The sequence below is a fragment of the Scophthalmus maximus genome, chromosome 7 (genome assembly GCF_022379125.1).
Source record: "Scophthalmus maximus strain ysfricsl-2021 chromosome 7, ASM2237912v1, whole genome shotgun sequence".
In the NCBI taxonomy this organism is placed as follows: Eukaryota; Metazoa; Chordata; class Actinopteri; order Pleuronectiformes; family Scophthalmidae; genus Scophthalmus; species Scophthalmus maximus.
The window spans coordinates 24168428-24188832 of NC_061521.1; the positions used below are offsets into that span (position 1 = coordinate 24168428).

The 20405-nt window shown below is 45.6% G+C and overlaps 1 protein-coding gene across 3 annotated transcripts in view; it reads right to left on the reverse strand.

Moving 5' to 3' along the window:
- Positions 1-153: 153 nt before the first annotated feature.
- Positions 154-20405, reverse strand: part of jph3b (junctophilin 3b) — a 42605-nt gene continuing 22353 nt past the window's right edge. For all 3 annotated transcript variants that reach the window (XM_035643517.2, XM_035643516.2, XM_035643518.2), the window contains exons 4-6: positions 13029-13153; positions 10433-11406; positions 154-3255 (exon numbers count right to left, since the gene is read on the reverse strand). In XM_035643517.2, the coding sequence (XP_035499410.1) occupies positions 3175-3255; positions 10433-11406; positions 13029-13153 (1180 nt within the window). In that variant the 3' untranslated portion in view covers positions 154-3174. The remainder of the gene's footprint in view (positions 3256-10432; positions 11407-13028; positions 13154-20405) is intronic.

Sequence of the window (20405 nt, forward strand, 5' to 3'; positions counted from 1 at the left end):
TAGTAACCGTACTCCTCCTCCCTCTCAACCAGGATGGTACCACTCCCTCTCTGCATCAGGGATGCTGCCTGAAACACACACACACACACACACACACACACACACACACACACACACACACAGACACAGTGTGAAAGAAAAACACAAAAGTCCTTTTTCTTTCCAACACTTTCATTATTTTCTCCACACAACTCAAAAACCAAAACAGAGTAATTTTCCCAGAAACATAACGAAAGAAAGAAAGAAGAAAGAAAGAAAGAAAGAGTCAAACTATAGAGAGAGAGAGAGCTCGGCATGCTGTAGCATGCTGCGGACTAACGGGGTGGCGCAGGGCATCGTCACCAGCCTCTTTAACCTGTTTCTGTCCGGGACCCGAAATTCTAAATGAAAAAATGTTCTGCCTCTCCGGCTGCAGACACGTTCACTCTGAACATGTCGTAAAATAAACGTGGTGAAACGGCAGAAAGTTTGAGTTCCAAATCCAGATACTTTGAGAGAAAAAAAACGCTGTCGGACAGAAAAACAACAGCGATTACACTCCCCCCCCCCCCTTGTAAAGTTGTAACCAATGGCAACAGGCTCATCCCATCCCGTCCCGTCACGTGGAAAGAAGCAAGCCGCACACACACGTTCACACACTTCGATGAGCATTCATGTGCAACACATGCAAACAAACGCAGAGGGCGCTCGGCGCCAGGCGGGTCGGAGGGGGCGAAACCCAGCGTCTCCAGTTGGCTACGGAAAAACAGACGAAATTGTTACCGGTGTTTCCTGACTGTACTTTACGGTCACCGAGGGTCTTGGACAGGTGAAGGAGAATCTGAGGAAATGGGGGGCGGCGAACCCGCCGCCTACCTGCACGACGACAGGTCCCAAACTTCAGACTGTTTCTGGCGCCTGCTGTTCTCCAGATACTGCTCCGGTCAAAACACAACGTGTTCCTTTGTGTTCAGATTCGACGCACGACTAAGATGGTACAGTACATATGCATGCATTGTGTTGTCGTTTCATCGGTCGACACTACAAAAGCAAGGCAGGTGGCGCTTTCTTTTTTGTCTTTTTTCTTTTCAGATTTGCAAGATATCTCGTAAAGTATAAAAAGATGTTTAATCCTCGAGTTACGTTTTGAGAGAAGCAGTAGAGGAGAGACGACGATGCGTCGATTATCATCTCGTCTTTTTAAGCGACACACGTCGCTGGCGGGAGTGTTTCTCCTTTAAACGCTTCTGCGAGTGTGGACGGTAGACGCAGGCCGTTTGCCAAGATCGGTCCTCGTGAACTACCACCAACTCAGAGGGAGCTCCATCCTGTGTGTGTGCGTGTGTGCGTGTGTGTGTGTGTGTGTGGAGGTGGGAAAGAGTGGGAGGGGAGAGACGGAGAGAGCCCAGCTGTCAGCGGATGCTAGTCGGCGAGATGTGGATGAGTAGTGACTGTGTCCTCATGAGAAGCTCTTGCAAAAGTTCATGAACAGCGTGAAAGGCCACTGAGCCACTTGGAGGCCGCACGCGCACACACACACACACACACACACACAAGCAGGGACACGTAAGCTCACACACACACACTAACATTTACTGATGGAAAAGTCATTGAAGGTTTTTACAGGTGTATCAAACCAAAATATACCCCCTCCCCAGAATGAACCCGGAGTTAAAGTGGGCTAGCCTGTTTTATACCCCGAGTATGAACTGGATTAGCCCAAATATACCCGGGATATAAAACAAGCAAGGCTATTTCATACCCCCCTAGGCCAGATTATTAACCCCCCATAATTTAAATGAACCCCCAACCCTCAAATGTTTCTCCAAACCCCCTGAGGTTCCTTGGTTATGAAAAACACAAGGAAATATAATCCGTACAAGAGAGATATAGTCTGATGGAGTCCAAAATACACAAATTATGATGTATATAAAAAAAAACTCTGGACATTTAAATACAAACTTATTTATGAAAAACACAACGGGGGTATAATCCGGACAAGGGGGGTATAATCTGGATTTGCCCAGAATATACGCCGTCAAGTAAAAGAGGCTAGGTAATGTGGCTGCTGCACGTGTACAAACACACCCACCTTCTGCACCAAAGACCCATTTACACACATGATCATACCGTATATACAGTACACAGAGGTGCACTCACCAGTTCCCACTCACACTCACACTGTGTCTCACTTCCTGCAAAAGATGAGAAAAATTCAGAGGAAACAGACACCGGGAACGAGAGGGACAGGAAAGATGCAATGCGTGTGTTGGTGTATACTTGTGCTTCTGTCTTTGTGAGGACTTTTTCAAAAAGTGAGGACAGGTCACGAATCCAAAGGGATGTTTTTGGGGATAAAACGTGGTTTAAGGGTTTGAATTTGGTTAAGGTTGGTGTAAGGAGGTTAGGGAAATGCATTGCAGAACATCCCTAACAAAGACAGAAGTAAAAAAGGGTGTGTGTGTGTGTGTGTGTGTGTGTGTGGGTGGACAGGAAGCGATCGACCGACCACGTATCCAGGCAGCCGGCACACACTTGGCAGCTCAAGCAGCACAGACACGTACGCAGACCTTGAACCATCAGTAACAACAGCTGGGCCCAAAAGGCTTGGAGTTATATAAAGAGGGAGTTGGTGGGGTTACAAAATAAATAGATCAGCCATCAACGTATCGCACATGGGATAACATGTTAATAAATAAATTAGAAGATATACAAATCTGTCGAAAAAACTATGATTTGGAGATGGGAAAAGTCTGTCTCGTCGGTCCTGTCGTCGGACAGTGGAAGCAGACGTCTCGCTGTGATGCATCCAGCTGCATTTGTATCAGTGGCCTGGACGTCAGACCAGTTCAGCCCACTCGAGTCTACACGTGATCTCCTGAAGCTCACTCCAGTCCAGGTTCAGGACGGCATCATCCCGCTCTGGTCCGGTCACCTGGAGCGGGACACCGCCCTCTTCCATCACCTTCTTTGGGCTACGCACTCCAGCATCTCTTTCGCAACCAAAAGACGGCCGAGCCCTCCTCGGTCCTGGTCTCCTCCCCCCCCCACCAACCAGAGCTGGGTTGCAGTCCTCTCACCGGGAGCACGGAGGGGGCAGCAGATTCAACATAATACTCGTATGAATTTATAGTTGTTGTTGTTGTTGTTGTTGTTGTTGAAGCGTAGATAGACTCTGAAAGCAGTGAGCTGTCCTTAAATAAAAAAGTGAATAAACAAAATAGCCACTCCAATGTTGAGCAGGATCACCATGACAACCAGGATAGAGCTGTAGGCCTGCGTGGGAGAGAGAGAGAGAGAGAGAGAAAAGAGGAGCTGTCAATAATAAGGACGCTCACACATGTAAAGTATCTCAAATATACACACAACCTTTAATAACCAAACATGGTGTGAAACAACAACCAAATGCACATTGGTCATCAATGCATTGAGGATGAAGTCAGGGCGCTTTCACACCGACTTTTCCGTTTGATCCGAACCAAACTTGCAGGTGTGAAAGGTTCCTCGGACGACGGTCGGGACCAATGGAACAAAATGTGGTCTTCGGACCAAAAGAGGTGATCTCGCTGCGGATCAAACCGGACCATGGTTCGGTTCGTTAGCAGCGTGATGGTTCGGAATTTCGGACCAATTACAGGAAGTTGAGGCAGCGAGCTATCATAGAAGAAGAATAAGAACCAGGAAAAAGAAGTGTGAAAATGGTCCGCGGTAGCAGCTGGGGAGAGGAGGAGACGAAATATTTAATTGCAATTTGGTAAGAAGAAAAGATAAAGAAAATTAAACTTGATCAAACGCATCAAAATGACGAAATGTATAACTTATTTTCTGAGAGGATGTGCGAGAGAGGATATGAGAGGAAATAAGTTCATTTGGTTTGTCTCAAATCTGCACGTGAAACTAACGACAATCTAACACGTTTACATGTATGAATATATGCAGTAAATGAATATGGATAAAATAATCAGAAATTGGCTGAAATGGAACTCAAGGCTGTCTCTGATCTACTATTTCAACAAGCTTCAGAAACAATTCTCTTTACTTAAAAATGTTATCTTGAAGGCAAAGAGTCCAGTGTTTCACTTTGATGAACAGTTTGATGAACACAGGTCCTGCGTTGGCGTTATTGGTTATGTCTGAAGACAAAAATTCCCAAAATATGCGTCCAATTAAAATATGACAATATCTGACAAGGGATACATGGGGAAATGACCCAGCAGCAATGGCGACACATGGCCGCAGTGCAGGGGTTGAAGGAGCAATTTACATCTTATGATAAATATTAATGAAAAAAAAAGAAAAACTACAATTCTGTGTGAATCCCACAAGGGAGGGAAGCCCCGTCGTCTCTGACAGAGAGAGGTCAGGGGTCGCGCACGGATGTGGCGCAGCAGCCCGGAGCTGGTGAAGAGTCAGTGTCTTGCTCAGTGACACTTCAGCAGATGCTTGCTGACAACCGGGGTCAGGCGGGTGAAGGCCAGTCGTGCTGACCACCACCTGTCCACTCCGGGAGAACATGCGAACGTGAATCTAGCATAGTCACCGACATTATCCTCGATGCAGCGGTTTGTCTTTTTGTAGAATCTCTCCCTCTGCCTTGAAATCAAACGGTTTACTTTTCATTGGCGCAGGCTGCAATTGTGTCTTAATAGGCGCAGAAGACTCATGTTTTTTTAATTAAGTCTACATCTACGCGATTTCAACAACAGCGGCAATGGGACTCGCACTGATATTGAGCTGCATTAGAGCAACATTGGCGTGAATGAATCTGTCCAGAGTGGCAGCTAACGAGCTTTCTGCTGATGAACCCCGGCGAAAGGCTTATCGCAGATCTGTGTCGCCGTGATCCCCGGACCACAGGTGGATTCAAATCCCCTCATCATCCGACCTTTTTCTACCTGCATTTAGTTCGAAGGACGTGTACTTTTGCATGCGGCCACACACTTTGGGCGGTGTTCCCGATAAAGATATTCATACTACATCAAGGTGACCGATGCTACCTCACCAATAGCCCATATGAAATACCTAAAAATAGACATTTTTAACCAACTAAATAGAACGATAAAATCCGAAATCCGACCACCCGCTGTCAGCGCTCGCGTTCGTGAGACATTGCGGCTACTATAGCTAATGATCCTGGTTCAATTTGCCTTTTCAGAACGTCCCGTAGCACGAACATTTGGAAGGGGGGATTTCATTTGTGCATGTCTTGTTTTGTTTTGCATGTGTAACGGTGGTCAGCCACTCGCCGACACCTCAAGAGGCGTGCTAGCGACACACGCTAGCGCCCGTGGGTTTGAGCCTCCCTGGGTAGCATTGGTTTCCCGTGCCGGGGGTCAGGAGTTTGAGCACAACATCCCCCCCCCTTTTGTTTTTTGTTCCCACTCGAGTTTCCACCTTTGACAAGTGATGAGTCGATTGCTGAATACTCAGATCACTTCCGGACTAATTATTCAATTTGTGCCAAAACAGCATAATTAGTCCCAATTAGCAGTTTGAGTGATTAAATCATATGGAAACGCTCCGATCGTAGAGAGGATACGTGCCTCCTTTCTTCCTGCTTTCTTCCTTCTTGCCCAGACTTAGAGGACTGATATGGGTTGGGTTTTTTTTATTGTTAAGTGTTTGTATTGTCAGCATGTACAGTAGCATGTTAATTAGCGAGCGTTAGATGAGATTTTCTCTCATCTCTGGACCAGCTGCCGTGCTTTGCAAGTCTTTCAACTGAAGCAGCTGCCGGCTGCATGAAGCTGTAGCTTCATTGTTAGCATACAGATATGAGAGTGATATCACAGAGACGCAAATAGAGTGTATTTCCAATTGTTTTAGGAACACTGAACCACCCAGGACTCAAGCGAGTCAATGTCATTATGTCTCGGAATCACAGTTGCCTGTGAAATGGAACCACAGTATTTGGTTGAATCTGCCCTCGACGCCAGGAGAAATCTTGCGCGAGACAAAAATTGGGGACGGTGTTCCCCTTTAAATCCTTTACGGGGGGGGGGGGAATAAATGGGGGCGCGGCAGTTTAAGCACATCATTGTCTTTTATAAATCCTTACGTTCATCAACAGGCTCTGTTCTACGGTAAAGTGTCCTTGTGTTAATCAATTTCACTCTTTACTGACTCATTCTACAACTGCGCTTTTCCTTCAGTCCTTGAGAATGACTAAGTGATTTTTTAAGTAAGTTTTTTTTAAACTTTTCTACAACAGAGCTGGTTCATTTTTTAATCCTCCTGGTGTAATGCACAGAGCGTAACGCAGGACTCCTCACGGATACCAGAAGATCAGGTAAAGCATAAGGAAATTGGCTTCTTTTTCTCCCCACCAACCTACTTTTTTTTATAGCAGAAGTCATATTGTCCTGAGGATGAAGTGCTGCAGAGAACAAATCATCCGATAACCGGCTTCCTCCCCTAAAGAGAAGTTCCTTTTTCTTTCAGCATTTTCTTTTTTTTAACAGGAATATGGTTCCTGGACTGAAAATTGCTATATCCCCACTGGCAAACTATTTCTACAGCTGATTAGAGACAGACATCCCAGCGCAGGCTCGGAGAAAGATATTGTACAGTGACTCATAATCCTCGATGCAAAACATCAAGCCAAGAGAAAGTATCCTTGGTGTACGTGTTTTCTAATTTTTCATTTGGATCGCGAAGCTCACATTCAAAATGTCACCACACCACGTTTATTATATCATATTAGGGAATACTGCAAAAGTATAAAGCTGATAGACCTATGCATGCTTTTGTCACTAGCAAGTTCGGCTTCTATGTTTTTTAGCTGAAGACAATCTGCAGAGAGAGGAACTTTGTGTAAGCGGATTCTTCTTTGTGCATTTTAAGATTCGGCTCTTGTGTTTTTTTGAAATACCTCATTGGACTAGAGACTGATTACGTCTCAAAGCATGATTTAAAGATGTGTCCCTGCTAAGTCTGTTCATTCATCTGGCACCTGGCCTCTTCAGTTGTTCCATAATCTGCCACCTCAGCCAGAAATAAACTTGCTTTTGAATTTGCGTCAGTGTCAGTTTTGAGCGCCGGCCGTGCATGTCCTCAGGTTGCGGGAAGCGTCTGAACGGTGTGGCTGCAGCGCGGGGACACGTTCATCTGTACGACGTGTAATGGCTGCCGCACAGTAACGCGTGTTTGCCAAATCGGCTGGCGACAGACCAGTGCAAGTGATAAGTCTGTATTGTTTATCGTTTACGCATCATGCAAATCGAGTAGCTCGATACTGTCTGAGCTCTCTGGGGCGCCTTCTAGAGGCATCCTCCAGTAGCACGCGCACGTATATTAATAATTCCGTTCACGATGCCGCCGGTCATTAAAAAGTAAGTATATTTTTAGCCCAGGACCAGTTGAGTAGCAGGTTTTTTAGTGTCTATGCTCCTGTGGCGTCGGTGGCATCACAATCGTTTGGCCATTTTCTCCAGGAATCGCAAAGATGTGTTTTCCTGTCACTGTTTAAACTGTGAATCCATTCCTCATATTAACCCGTGATCGTATTCCTTTTCCTCTGTAGATCTCTTCGTCATCAGGTATTTTTTTTTTTAATGCGGGCCAAGAACAGGTTTAGTCGTCTCGGGACACATTCTTCCTGTAATTATGAGCCTGTGTGATGCGCAGAGGTTCAGCTCCGTGTTCCGTGGTGACGACAAGTTGATGCCGTCGAGTTGACACAGAGGTACGCTGCTATTTTGGTGCCAAGGCTTCATGCTACACTGGATACAGTAAAAGAGCAAGCGTCTTTTTTTATTGTGTCTCGTGGCAATGTGCAATTGTGCACGACAGGCACGGTATAAATAAAGTTCAATCGATTGATCGATTCAGAGGACCTGTGCGCGTGTGTGTGTGTGTGTGTGTGTGTGTGTGTGTGTGTGTGTGTGTGTGTGTGTGTGTGTGTGGCGCTGCACATGTGTCAGATACGCCCAAGTGTTCACATGGTGTGCGCAGTGTATATTTATCGAAGTGTGATAGTATCTGTATATGCTGTGAACCTGTCTTACACAAATCTCACTTGCTTCTCTGCGGCCGCACACACACACACACGCACGCACACACACACAACACCCCACCTCCACCCACCCCTCACCTCCTTGTCACTGACACATGCCCACCGATTGGCCGTCGCTGAAGCCAGGCACAAGCTGTTCCCTAGCAACAGAGCGCTGGTTAACCAATAGGGGTCCGTCTGTGAGGAAGGGGCTAGTTTGCCATTCTGCTGTTACTAAGGTGCACCGAGGACCGCTGAGATTCTCTCTCTCTCTCTCTCCGCCTGTGTGTGTGTGTGTGTATGTGTATGTGTGTGTGTGTGTGTGTGTGTGTGTGTGTGTTAGTGTGTTTAAGGAACAATGATTTAATTTAGCAGCAGCCATAAACCTATTAGATAACCAACTTAACTCAGAGTCATCACATTGTTTCGGACAAATTTGTATTAAGTGAGACTAGAGACTAACTGTGTGTGTGTGTGTGTGTGTGTGTGTGTGTGTGTGTGTTTAAAAGAGAGAGAGACCGAGACAGAGCTCAGTGTATGTATGTTTATACGGTGTGTGGTTTTTCACTCGCTCCTCTTTGGTTTCATTAGCTAATGTTGCAACCGTATTATCATCCAGGATTAGTGTGGTCGGGGCCCGTCCACCAGCCAGAGTCAAGACGTAGCCAAAATATTATATTATAACAGCGTAATCCCCCTCTGCTTGCTCATAGCACCAAAAAAAAAAATCTTCCTTTATTTCACAAGGTTAAACCTAGTACCCCCCCCCCCCCCCCAGGATTATCTTAATATGTGGGATAACATTGTGTTATGTCACCAGGGATGGGATGTATCCTCATGACAGTGGGCAGCAAATCCTTTTAGGCAAATCAATGTGTGGCGGTGACATGACAGATATGAGCAATGCGCCACACAGCCGATCTGTCCAGTGGGATATTAAGGCCAAACAGCCATGCAGAGGTTCGAACTATTGTTATTTATTTACATCACAGCATAAACGGAGCAACATTCCCTCCTCATTTGGAGTCGCGTGTTGTGTGCGACATTAACTCACTTTTTTTGCTCAGTTTTTGGTCTCCACCAACCCAAATATCTGATGCTGGATGCTCCACTATATTCACCAGCTATAGTCGCTAAATTTATCCGTCTGCTGCGTGGTCCTGAACAGGCACAGTGCATTTGTTATATGTAATATAACAAACCTGTACAATGCATATTGTAATATTACAAACCCATATAACGTGCGGACAAAAACCTCCAAGTAATCAGATGAAAAGACTGAGTGGAACTACAAGTTTTCTGGAGTCAGGCGACTATTTTCTGTTGCGTTTTGGTTGCGCAGCAGTTGGTTTGGTTGTGCAGCTGGTACAGCTTTGTGGGTTACACCGCTGACTCTGTTACAGAAGGTTAGGGTTCGATTCCAGGTCATCCCAGTGTGTGTGTGTGTGTGTGTGTGTGTGTGTCATCCCAGGCAAGACCCTTAATGCTACATGCCTCGATGATGTGAGTCACTTGGACAAAGGCGTTAGCTAACTGAATGTCAGGGTTATATTTACATATATATTAGCTGCGACGAAGTTTAAGGTTACGTGCAAAAGATATTTTACGGGATTTTCAAGTCGTATAGCAGCAAAAAAAGAAAAATTTTATGCAAAGATACAACACTCACAGAGGGAACAAGCTTCTCTACTCTCTGTTTTGGTAGCAGGTCTGCGTGCATGCGAGTACCGTTAAACCCCTGAAACCGTTGGGCCTTTATATTCAAGTTATTTCAAAGCATTCAGGCGAGTGCAACCTTCCAGCATTTCATCCACCCCGTCGCTAAAAAGGCCTCCGACACAGAAAGAGATACGACAGGACTCTTACAAAGAGTCTAATACTGGCCTGGGAGAGCAGACGATGGGCTACATGTGTGTATTCATGAGTGACCTCCTTGTGTAAGCATGATATCATCAGCTAATAGGCTGTAATCAATGTTATGAATTTGGCAGTTGACTTACTGCCAAAGAGAGGCCGGAGGTGTCGGCGACAAAGCGCTTGTTTTGGTCAGAGGTGCTGTTGCTCTAGTGCGACACCTAGAGAGAGTATAAGAACTTTATAAATCCTCAGAAAATTGCCTTCTGACCCTCTTCACAAGGAGGTCAGAGGTGAGAAGCCATCTGGTTGACTCTCTATTAATGCCATGTCAGGGCGCTACCCGAAACAAAATTAATCCTTTTTAAAGCGGGAAATATTCACAGGGTTCTGTGTTGTTCAGTATTTTGTGTGGACACTTTTAAAACAGTTTTACACGGAACATTAACAGAGTTTTAAAAGCTACCAAAGGCAACTTTGTACTGACTGAATATTTGAATGTTTGAAGGAAACTGTTTTATCTCCAGCGGATGGTGATGAGCAGTTGATACAACATTGCTTTAAATTCATCACCAGTTTAATTAAAAGAGTTGTGTCAAGTCTTACCGAGTTGCCTTTGCCCTGCGCGAGGCTTTGGTCCTGCTGCTCCGGTGTGATGGGCGATGACTTCAGAGGGGGGGAGAGGGTGAGGTCCCGGTGCATTGGCCGCGAGTCCATCTTCTCCCCCGGCCTGTCCGGCTTCTGTGCCGAGTCCTTCCCGCCCTCTTTCCCTTCCCGTCCCTCCCGCTCGTCGCGGTTCTTGTGTCTCTGTCGCTGCACGGCATGCGAGCGCCCCTCTCCGTGCCCGTGCCTCTCCTCCCCGTGCCCATGGGGCTTGTGGGTAGCGGAGTCTCTGGGCTGTAAAGGTTTCATCTCCATCTCGTAGTTGCTGATTTTCTCCTCGTCCTGCTCCAGCAGCCGGCCCCCCCTGCCGTGCGCGCCCCTGTGCCCGGACGTCCAGGAGGCCGACGAGGACGACTCGGTCCACCTGTCCCCTTTGGCCTGTCTGTGATTAGACGAGCCGTGCTCCCGCGACTTGTGATTGGAGGAGCTGTGTTTGTGTCCATTGGTCCGACTTGCCCCTCGCCCACTGACTCCTCCTTTTGACAGTATCCCTCTCCTCTTGTCCTCGCTCCAGCTGTTGGCCCTCGGGTGCTCCCCCTTCCCTCCCCCTCCGCTGCCTTCCCCTCCTGCGTTGCCTCCCTCCATCAACACCTGGATCTCTGTCTTGCCTCCTCCTCCCCCACCTTTCTCACCCTTCTCTCCGCCCTCCTTCGCCTTGTCTCCGTGGTCCACGGCGGTCTGCCGGTGGAAGCGGGCACTCTTGCTGCGCTGGGTCGGCCGGGCGGGGGGAGGCGGGGTGTGAGGAGGTGAGGACGAAGGCGGGCTGAGGTCAGGGGTGGCAGCGTCGTTAGACGGGTCATCGGAGGCCACGCTCTTCACGTAGAGATCGGGGCTGTCGGCCGTGCCGGCGCTACTCGATAGCCCCTCACCCTCCACTTCGCTGGACACTTGACGTTTGGGACGCTGCACCTCCATACCTGCAAGAGATGGATGACATCATGAAGACAAGCAACTTCAGGGAGCAGGTGAAGAGGTCATGAAGCACTACGATCACAGAAAACTCAAACAGAAGCATAATATTTACATACACATAATCTGAGTGGGCCGCATGAAAACCATCAGGGTGGAGAGGAAAGGTTAAAAAATATGTAATTTTTTTAAATTAAACCCCACCATCTCAACATCTTTAATACTTTTTCCCTAACATAGACATTGAAATCAACAAAAGTGTGAGTTTTGAAATTGGTTTTTAAAGTACAACTTTCATTGTAGAAAATGAATCTGGTAGAAGAATTTTTTTTCTTTTTCTGAAAACCTCAAACTACCTTCCCCTACAGCAAAAAGAAATATATACCTAACCCCCCCTTCTCGCACTCTCGCTACCCTCCCCTAATCCTAATATCCCCCAAATAAATCCAAAGGAAACAGTATGTATCCCCGATATTAACAGTACTGCTGCTTGTTGACAAAATACTTTTGCAATAAAATGAACTAACAGACAAACTGTCAAGAGCAGAGTAGATGGAAAAACACCAATTACTGTCATCTCAGGTATGTGTGGGAGTGGGAGCTTACAGTACGGATAAGGAAGAAAGTAAAAGTTTATATTTGACTAGTTAAGTGCTCGTTCCAAACATGCCTGTTTGCTGCTTGCAGCTTTTTCTAGAAGTGTTCATACAAACAACTCCACAAACACCCCAAAAATGTGGCTTTGTGTGGTCAAAACTCCAGTTGTTGGCTTTACCAATCAGGCAAGTTAGATTTCAAAATATGCATATTAGTCACATAACCTGACATCTTCTTAGTAGGAAATGAACATCTGATATGATCATCACAGCCAAATACAACTCTGAAATGACGAGGGATCAAGATTAGAGATGTGATTCAGCAAATACTGACGAGCAGCTGAAAAAGAGTTTGTTTTGAAAGCCTGGTTTCCTCTATATGGGTCAAGTGTTTGATTGTTAGTTTGTCAATCTCATGTAAATATTAAACTGTAAATAATAATAAAAAAAGGAAAGTTGGTTGTCATTCATCAGGTTTTAACAACTGAATACAACGTGGAAATACAACTGAGCGTCTTCAGCATACGAGATGCTGCTATAACGGCACGATGATCTGTCCAAGAGGCAGCTGATGTGGAGGGAATATTGTCGAACCCAGAGTCAGTGTCAGAAGTCGGTGTGTGTGTGTGTGTGTGTGTGTATGTGTGTGGGTGTTTGTGTGTTTGTGTGTGTGTGTGTGTGTGTGTGTGTGTGTGTGTGTGTATGTGTGTGCGTCCCGGTGCATGTTCTTATGGGCTGGATACGTGCAGTGCTGTACAAATGTGACTGACAAAGGCAGAAACGCAAAGCTGGAGGGTGGTTGGCACTGACCTTTATCATCAACCCACACACAAATCACACATACACACAGACACACACACACGTGTGACTTGTGTGATATGTCTGTTCACACACGTGTACACACACACACTCACGTTTTTTTGTGATTAACTCTGCTTGGCTGCATTTGAAGATCATGGACTTATAAATGTGTTTTCTGTGATTGTGTGTGTGTGTGTGTGTGTGTGTGTGTGTGTGTGTGTGTGTGTGCTCACCGTTTCCTGGGTGCTGGAAGGACGGGGAGAACTGCTTGGCGGTGACCCTGGCCATTCGACTCTCGTCCTGGGCTTTCTGACCCGCTCCGACCGCCGCCTCTGCTTTACCCTGCGCATGGGCCGTCCTGACACACATACACGCGAACACACACACACATATACACACACACACACGCACACGCACGCGCACGCACACACACACACACACACACACACACACACACACACACACACACACACACACACACACACACACACACACACACACACACACACACACACACACACACGGAAGGAAACACAGTAGAACAAGCACAGTAAATAAATAAAAACTAATTATTTTTACAGAGAGAGTACAGTGGGTCGGAGGGAGATGTGGAACAGAACAGAACAGAACAGAACCGTTGTCTAAAAAATACTGTGGAAAACTTTGGACGGAGACTTGCTTTGGTGGTCACTGTAGACCCTGATAACACTCAGGACCTTTAATGAAACTTAAATAATACAAATCAAGCCTTTATTAATCAGGGATTGTTCTTAAAAGAATAAGCATACACAGATTTCATTATATTTGAGTTATGAATGTAGGCCTCTACGTGCAGGATACCTCCTGGTTCTTTTACTACCATCTCTCCGTCTCAATCGCGTCCGTGTGACATCCTTCCTCTTCTCTAACTGCTCCTTCACAGCCTTTCTTCTCATGTCTCCCTCTCTCCCTCTTGTGCTTTTGTTTATTTCCCACCGTTTTTCCCATTTACCATGAATTCCAATCGCTCCGTCCCTCCTCATCACAGAAGCACTTCTTCATCTGCCTCTCTCTCTCCCTCTCTCTCTCTCTGCTCGTATCAAATAAATCTCTTCCCTCGTCTCACCTTCATCTCTCTCGTTTCCATTCAGCTATCTCTCTCTCCCTTTCTATCTTTTTCTCCAAGGGCCCTCGACTCACGTACAATGGCCCCTCCAGCCCCCGCCGCATCCCTCTCCCCCTCCCTCCACCGCCGGTCTTCTCCCGCCGGACAGTAACAGTCTTGATGCAGTGTTGCATGTCGATGGCTATTGATTTCTGTTTCTCGTTTCCCCTCTCTGCGCTCTCCGCCAGCAAGACTACCACCAGGCCCACAGTATACTCAACACCATCATGTGTGTGTGTGTGTGTGTGTGTGTGTGTGTGTGTGTGTGTGAGTGTGTGTGAGCACATGCCTGTTGTCTGAGGGGGAGGTGAGGTGTAGGGAGGGAGAAGGAAACTGCCTTTCTGTTTCACAGAAATATCATATTTGCAAGGGTTGGATGTCACGAATGAACTGCTCCCAACGCGAGGCCGTCCGCAACCCTGTATTTCACCTTTTTCCTCACAACCAAAAAAGCACAAAAAGACTCCCTTAAATCTCCCTCCCTCTCTCTCCTTCATCCTTCCCTTTCGCAACTTCCTGTCCAACTCTCCGTCTTCCCCCAGAAACAACCTGTTTCTGGATGAATCAACTGCCTGGAGAGGGCGAGAGGGAAAAAAGAGCTGCCTGTTCGAAAGGGTGCTTGGTTACACAACACAACATCCCGTCCAAAGGAAGAAGAGTTGTGAGTGAGGGAGGGAGGGAGTGTGTGTGGCAAAGAAGAGGAGCGGAGGGTGAGCGTGTAATGGAGAAAGGCACAAGGAAAGAAAGATGGAGTTAAAAGGTGTTACGTACTCCACATCAATGGATCATTAATAGATTAATTGTGAGACGGCCTAATTACAGCGGTGCCCGAAAGGCTGACAGCCTCTATTAAAGCCAGCGGAGAGAAAAAGTGGGGACGGACGAGCAGCGATGTGGTCTTTATGAAAGAAGCCACTGGCACAGGGAAATACCACGGATACTTTCATATGGTGGTGATAGTTCCATTGGTCGTGAAATATGAGTTATGTGCAGACAAATGCAATGTGGATTTCAACTAATTAGGCCCAAAACAAGAATGAGATTTTGTGTCTTTATTGGAAACATCACTGGAACATCAACTCTGCAGGTGGAAAAAAAATAAGTGAGAGCTGCAATAACCCCTGAAACAAACGCCTCCGGTGGCTGCGGATCAGAATCCTGAACCTCGATCTTCCTAAAAGCATCTTCGACTCAGACATCTTTTTTTTTTTTAAAGCACTGTCGAGGCCCAAACGCAGCCCCGACCTCCTCTGGATGTGGGAATGATGTTTTCAATAAGAACAAGAACAATATACAGTGATTATATCAGTTGAAAGGGATTGTTTGCTCATTGATGTGTGTAAGATGATGATCTGAACTTATTTGACGCAGTAGTCTGCAGATTTGTGGATAAGTCAAGAGGACACATTTACTTTCCTTCTTGCCACTGTACTTTGAATGTTTATCATGTTGACGTGACAACATTGTTTTATTATTTTACATTCCTTGTACTTTCCATCATGTGTTTTGTTACTTGGCAAGAGTAAAGACAAAAGCTTCCAAACTGTCATACTGCGCAACAATCAAGATGGGGAGAAATCCAAAAGCTTGACGGTCCTGCTGTGTTTCATAATAACCCTCTATGCTATGACGGGACAATTACTGTCAGGGTGCGACTTGCCGGGGACATGCGTGGGATTTCCCCCTTTCTGCACCTCTGCTGAATTTTTTTCATCCCCCCCCTCAAAGTGTTTGATGGCACCTCACAAATAGACCATATCAAATACCTAAAAGAGACGTTCATTAACTAAGCAAAGCTGTAACCTGAACAGTCTGTAGTGCGATAGATTGATGAAATCCAAAATGGACCACCCGCTGTCGGCGCTCGCCTGCGTGAGGGTGAGACAATAAAAAAGGCACTGGCGCCCACAGCTTTTAGCTCCCTTGGTAGGTCGGGAGTTCGAGGCCACTCCCGTTACACTTGATCGAAACATCCCGCCCCTTTGTTTTTTGGTCACCATTCACCAAAAGCTCATTGCATTTCAGTGTCACAGTCACATTGAAATGCTCCACATGTAGCATCTACATACAAGAGGACGGGGCGGATGAGCGGGGACGAGAGAGATGAAGGACGGTGGAGGTGAGGAGAACGTTAGCAAACACAGGATGAAAGACGGGAAGGAGACGACCACGCACGATGAGGCGAGGGGAGGGGAGGGGGGGGGAGGTGAGGTGAGGTGAGAGACGGGGGGAGAAAGTCTAATCCAGGACTGAGCTCCTCCATCATGTCACTCTGAACCAGCTGATGATGATGATGCTGATGATGATGAGGAGGGTGATTCATACCTGAATATCTAACAGAGCTTTCTGGTCTGCATCACTGCTAATAGGATGTGCGTTTGTGTGTGTGTGTGTGTGTGTGTGTGTGTGTAAAGTGTGTGTCAGAGAGAGTGTGTGTTGGGCTTGAGGCTTGCGACGAAACAAGGTCAGTGGACTGCAGTGAATGGCTCCGGCGTCCACAAAGCACAGTGATTCAGTGGGTTGTTTAGCTCGGACTAAGTGATCACAGGTAGCCTGATGGCAACACACACACACACACACACACACACAAATCCTGGATTTACAATAACATGAAGAACGTGGATAAATTACTTCTTCTACCAGCTCCGGGATTCTGCTCTGGAGCATGACCTTTGACCTATCTGCCTTCTAGCATGTTGTATCACACGCTTCATCATTAAGGATCTAGATGAAACGTTCTTTAGAAACACACACACACACACACACACACTTTAGGAAGTTAGAAAAAAGAGCCTCATCATCCTTGAACCAGTTATGCCACGGGGGCTTTTTCGTTTAGCTCCAACAGAGAATATCTGCGGCAATTATCCTGCGAGTGTGTTTCACCTCTCAGGGCTTCTCCTGGTGTTCCACAAGGAAATACCCCCGCTGCTCTGTTCTGGGACTCAGAGATAGAGAGGCTGTCCAGTCCTGTCCCGGGCTGGGATGTGCTGCAGTCTAAATTTGGGTTAGACACATTTTTGTGTGTGGAGGAGAATCAGAGCCGCTGGGATATAGGGGCTGGTTACTATCTGTACAGTTGGGTCGGACTAGGTTAGTGTGGAAAGTGGATTTCTGCTATTATCCATGGATAATATATATATATATATATATATATATATATATATAGTCATAGTCATAGTCATAGCATCACCACTTTGTTACTTGTCCAATTAGTATTAAAAAAAAAAAAGTGCATTTAACCTCCTGCACTTGTCGGCGAGATTCAGCAGTGTGGTGAGCGCTTAAAGCCGCCGCCGTTTCAAAGAGCCGCTTTCAGACACTGAGGGAAATGAAGTGGTTGTGAAATCTAGGAAAAAAGATTGAGCTTGAACTTTGTCCAAATGTAGGTTCCAGCTGTTTCCAGGGAGATGATTGTCATTACGCATGAGCAACATCATAATAGACAAGTAAAAGAGTTTAACAGTTGAAGATCGTCTGCATACAGTAAACTTTGGAGTAGTTCAGAGTAAAGTGATGTTTTATTTCTATATTATTGAAAGTAACAACTTTTTGATTCATTTGCTGGTTTACTTCCCTTTGTCAGCAAAGCGTAATCATTGATGCAGTCTACGGATGTGTAAGTACCTGGAACTTTGAGTCTTTTTAGTCTCGAGACTTTTACAAGGAACTAAAAGGATCCCGCCGACCGATGTTCATCTGCGTTTCCACCACGATCCAAAGACCAGAGGAGATTACGCAAATTAAGCTGCTAACGTATGAACAACCAGCAGCTACAACAAGCTGTTCCACTCCAGTCCACTAGGCGGCGGTAATGCAAAAGACTATAAAACAAAAAGATCTGAAACGCTTGACTTACAGTAAGGAAAAGATTTAGCACCTGAAAACAAAGTACTACCCCTCGAGCAGGATGTATTAACGTTAGCCGAGTTAACAGAGCTGCTAGCATGGCTTTAGACTTTTAGTATTGGTTTTCTCTCTTTAGTACTCCAGCTTAACTAATGAAATAAGTTCCTTCTGGTACTTTCTGTATTGAGATCTGGCGTTTATCTCCTTTAAACGTGCATAAAGGGCTACCCTACTTTAACACAAGGACACTCTGTCCCTCCCCAAAAATAATTCAGGTACTAACCCCAGGGGAGGGGAAGTGCTGTTTAGAGGGCGTAGGCACCTCTTTCATTGTACACTCAAAAAAAAATGGCTACAGCTCCTGACAAGAAAAAACAGGCGGCAGCGACAACAGACATATAGAACCAGTAAATCATGCTCATGTGGGCATTTCCTTGTTTTCTGTCTTCGCAAGATTTACATGACATTGTGTGTACGCGTGTGTCTTTCCTGTTAACATAAGGCTAAGCAGCCTGTTAGCATTAAAACAGCTAGCCTAGCACTGTATTAAGGTCTAAAAAAAAAGTCTGTTATGTTTCCAATGTTATATTTCACTTGTAAAGACCAGCAATGAGCACTTTATATATCGTTTGTTTAACAAAAATCAGTGGTTTTATCAAACTTTGAAACCTCCAACCTCCTGGCAACATAATGATGGGGACCAGGTTTCAGGAAGTTAAAAGTTATAGGAAACACAGAAACAGTCCAGGTGGTAATCCTCTGTAAATGGACAACTTATTGTTTTTACTCAAATTTGATGCTTTAAAAATAACACATAAAAGTGAAAATAAAAGTCATCAATATGAGATGAGCAACCACACCATTTTCCATTACGATTGGGCTAAAGTTTTCACGCACTTATCATGTGGTTTTCCGTTTATGTTCAAGGTCCCATTAAAGAGGCAGTAAGTGATTTTAATGGTGCGGACTGGACCACACAAAACTGTGTTTTTTTAAAAACATTACTGCCCGCCACCTTAAGAAACAAGCTAGCGAGTGCTAGCGAGAGCCAGCGAGAGCTAGCGAGTGACGCTACGACCCGGGAGTTTTGGCCTCGTGGTTAGCACGTCGGTCAGAGCAGTAATATCATCATCAACAACAAAGAGAGAGACAAGCTTTCTCCTAAATCACTTACTGCCCCCTTTAATGTTCACTCTAGGTCTTTTTTTTAAAATCACTACTTATTCAACTTTAACACGAAGGCAAGGGGGGAGAGACCTTATCACCATAATGTATGATAACCGAGCATCCGATGTGATATTTACATTTCCCCCCATGTCTTGTCTCACTTTCCCCCTCCTCGTGCGTGACTTCTCCACAGCGTGGAGGAGCTAGGTGAGCAGCTGGTCACACTGTCCGACCGTCGTCAGGACTAATAGGGTTGGAACCGTCACTGATTCGGCTCCTGTGTCCTGTCGCATGCGCGTTCAACCAACACAGCCTATCCCTGAATAAACAGTACACAAACAAGTGCCAAGCCTCACCGTACGCACATGCACAGCATACTGTACATAAGTTACAGTTATTGACCACAGTGTCAGAGGGCGACATGATTGATTCTGTTCCAAGGTTAACTGTAAATCAGATAGTGAACCTAGCCTCGTTTTCCGATAACACTTTCACTCGGTGACCCCAACCCACTGACTGAGGCTGCTGTCACTCTGCAGACGTTCATCCCAGTTGTTTGCCCACATCTCTCTTTTATCAGCATCGCATCTGTTGCACTACATAAACCCGACATGAGCTAAATTGTGTAACCCAGGCTAGGAATCTTCCTGGATAACACTAAAGTTACACTATCTGCTTCCTTCATTTTGTGCCGCGGGATGTGATTCTGTTGCACAAATCCAGCTTTGGAAAATTTAGCTAAATGCAGCTGTATGTTGAGTTAGGATTATTCTAGATGCGGGGTTAACGCCATGATATAACAAAGCAACAAGTGAAGATAGAATCATAATCGTAAACTGGGTCTAATGGGTCTCTTCACAAAATTCTCAAATGGAGGGGGAAATAATAATATCCGCCTTGTGTTCCAGTTTCAAATATATATATATATTAATAGTATAATACATGTATACGTCACAAGAACATTGAGCCCGTAGCAGTAGTATTTGCATATCCAAATACACGTGGGATGATTTTCTTGTGAATAGTCCATGAGGAAAAATTATTTGTTTAATTAATCTCCGAGCTGTGATTTAAATGACACACCAGCCAATGACACCTTCAGGCTAAACTTATATTTTTGTGGAAATACACGTTTGCTTTCTTTCTTGCTGATTCAGGGGATAACAGCTGAGCCCACGTAGATACGCTTGTAAATACATTTTACTTTTTAGGGGCGTATGCTATCGAGGAAATGCTGCTTGAATCCAATACGGTAACTAGGTCGCCGAGATAAGACATTGTTTATTATTCTGTATTACAGATCTCTCTTGACTGGGGACAAATAGGTTTTTACAGGATATAAATGTAACCGTGTAACAGGATTCAGACAAACTGATGCTGTGCTCACTTTGTATCTCTGGATTGATCTGCACGCTGTAACGTGATCCAAACTGTTAACCTTCACATCGTC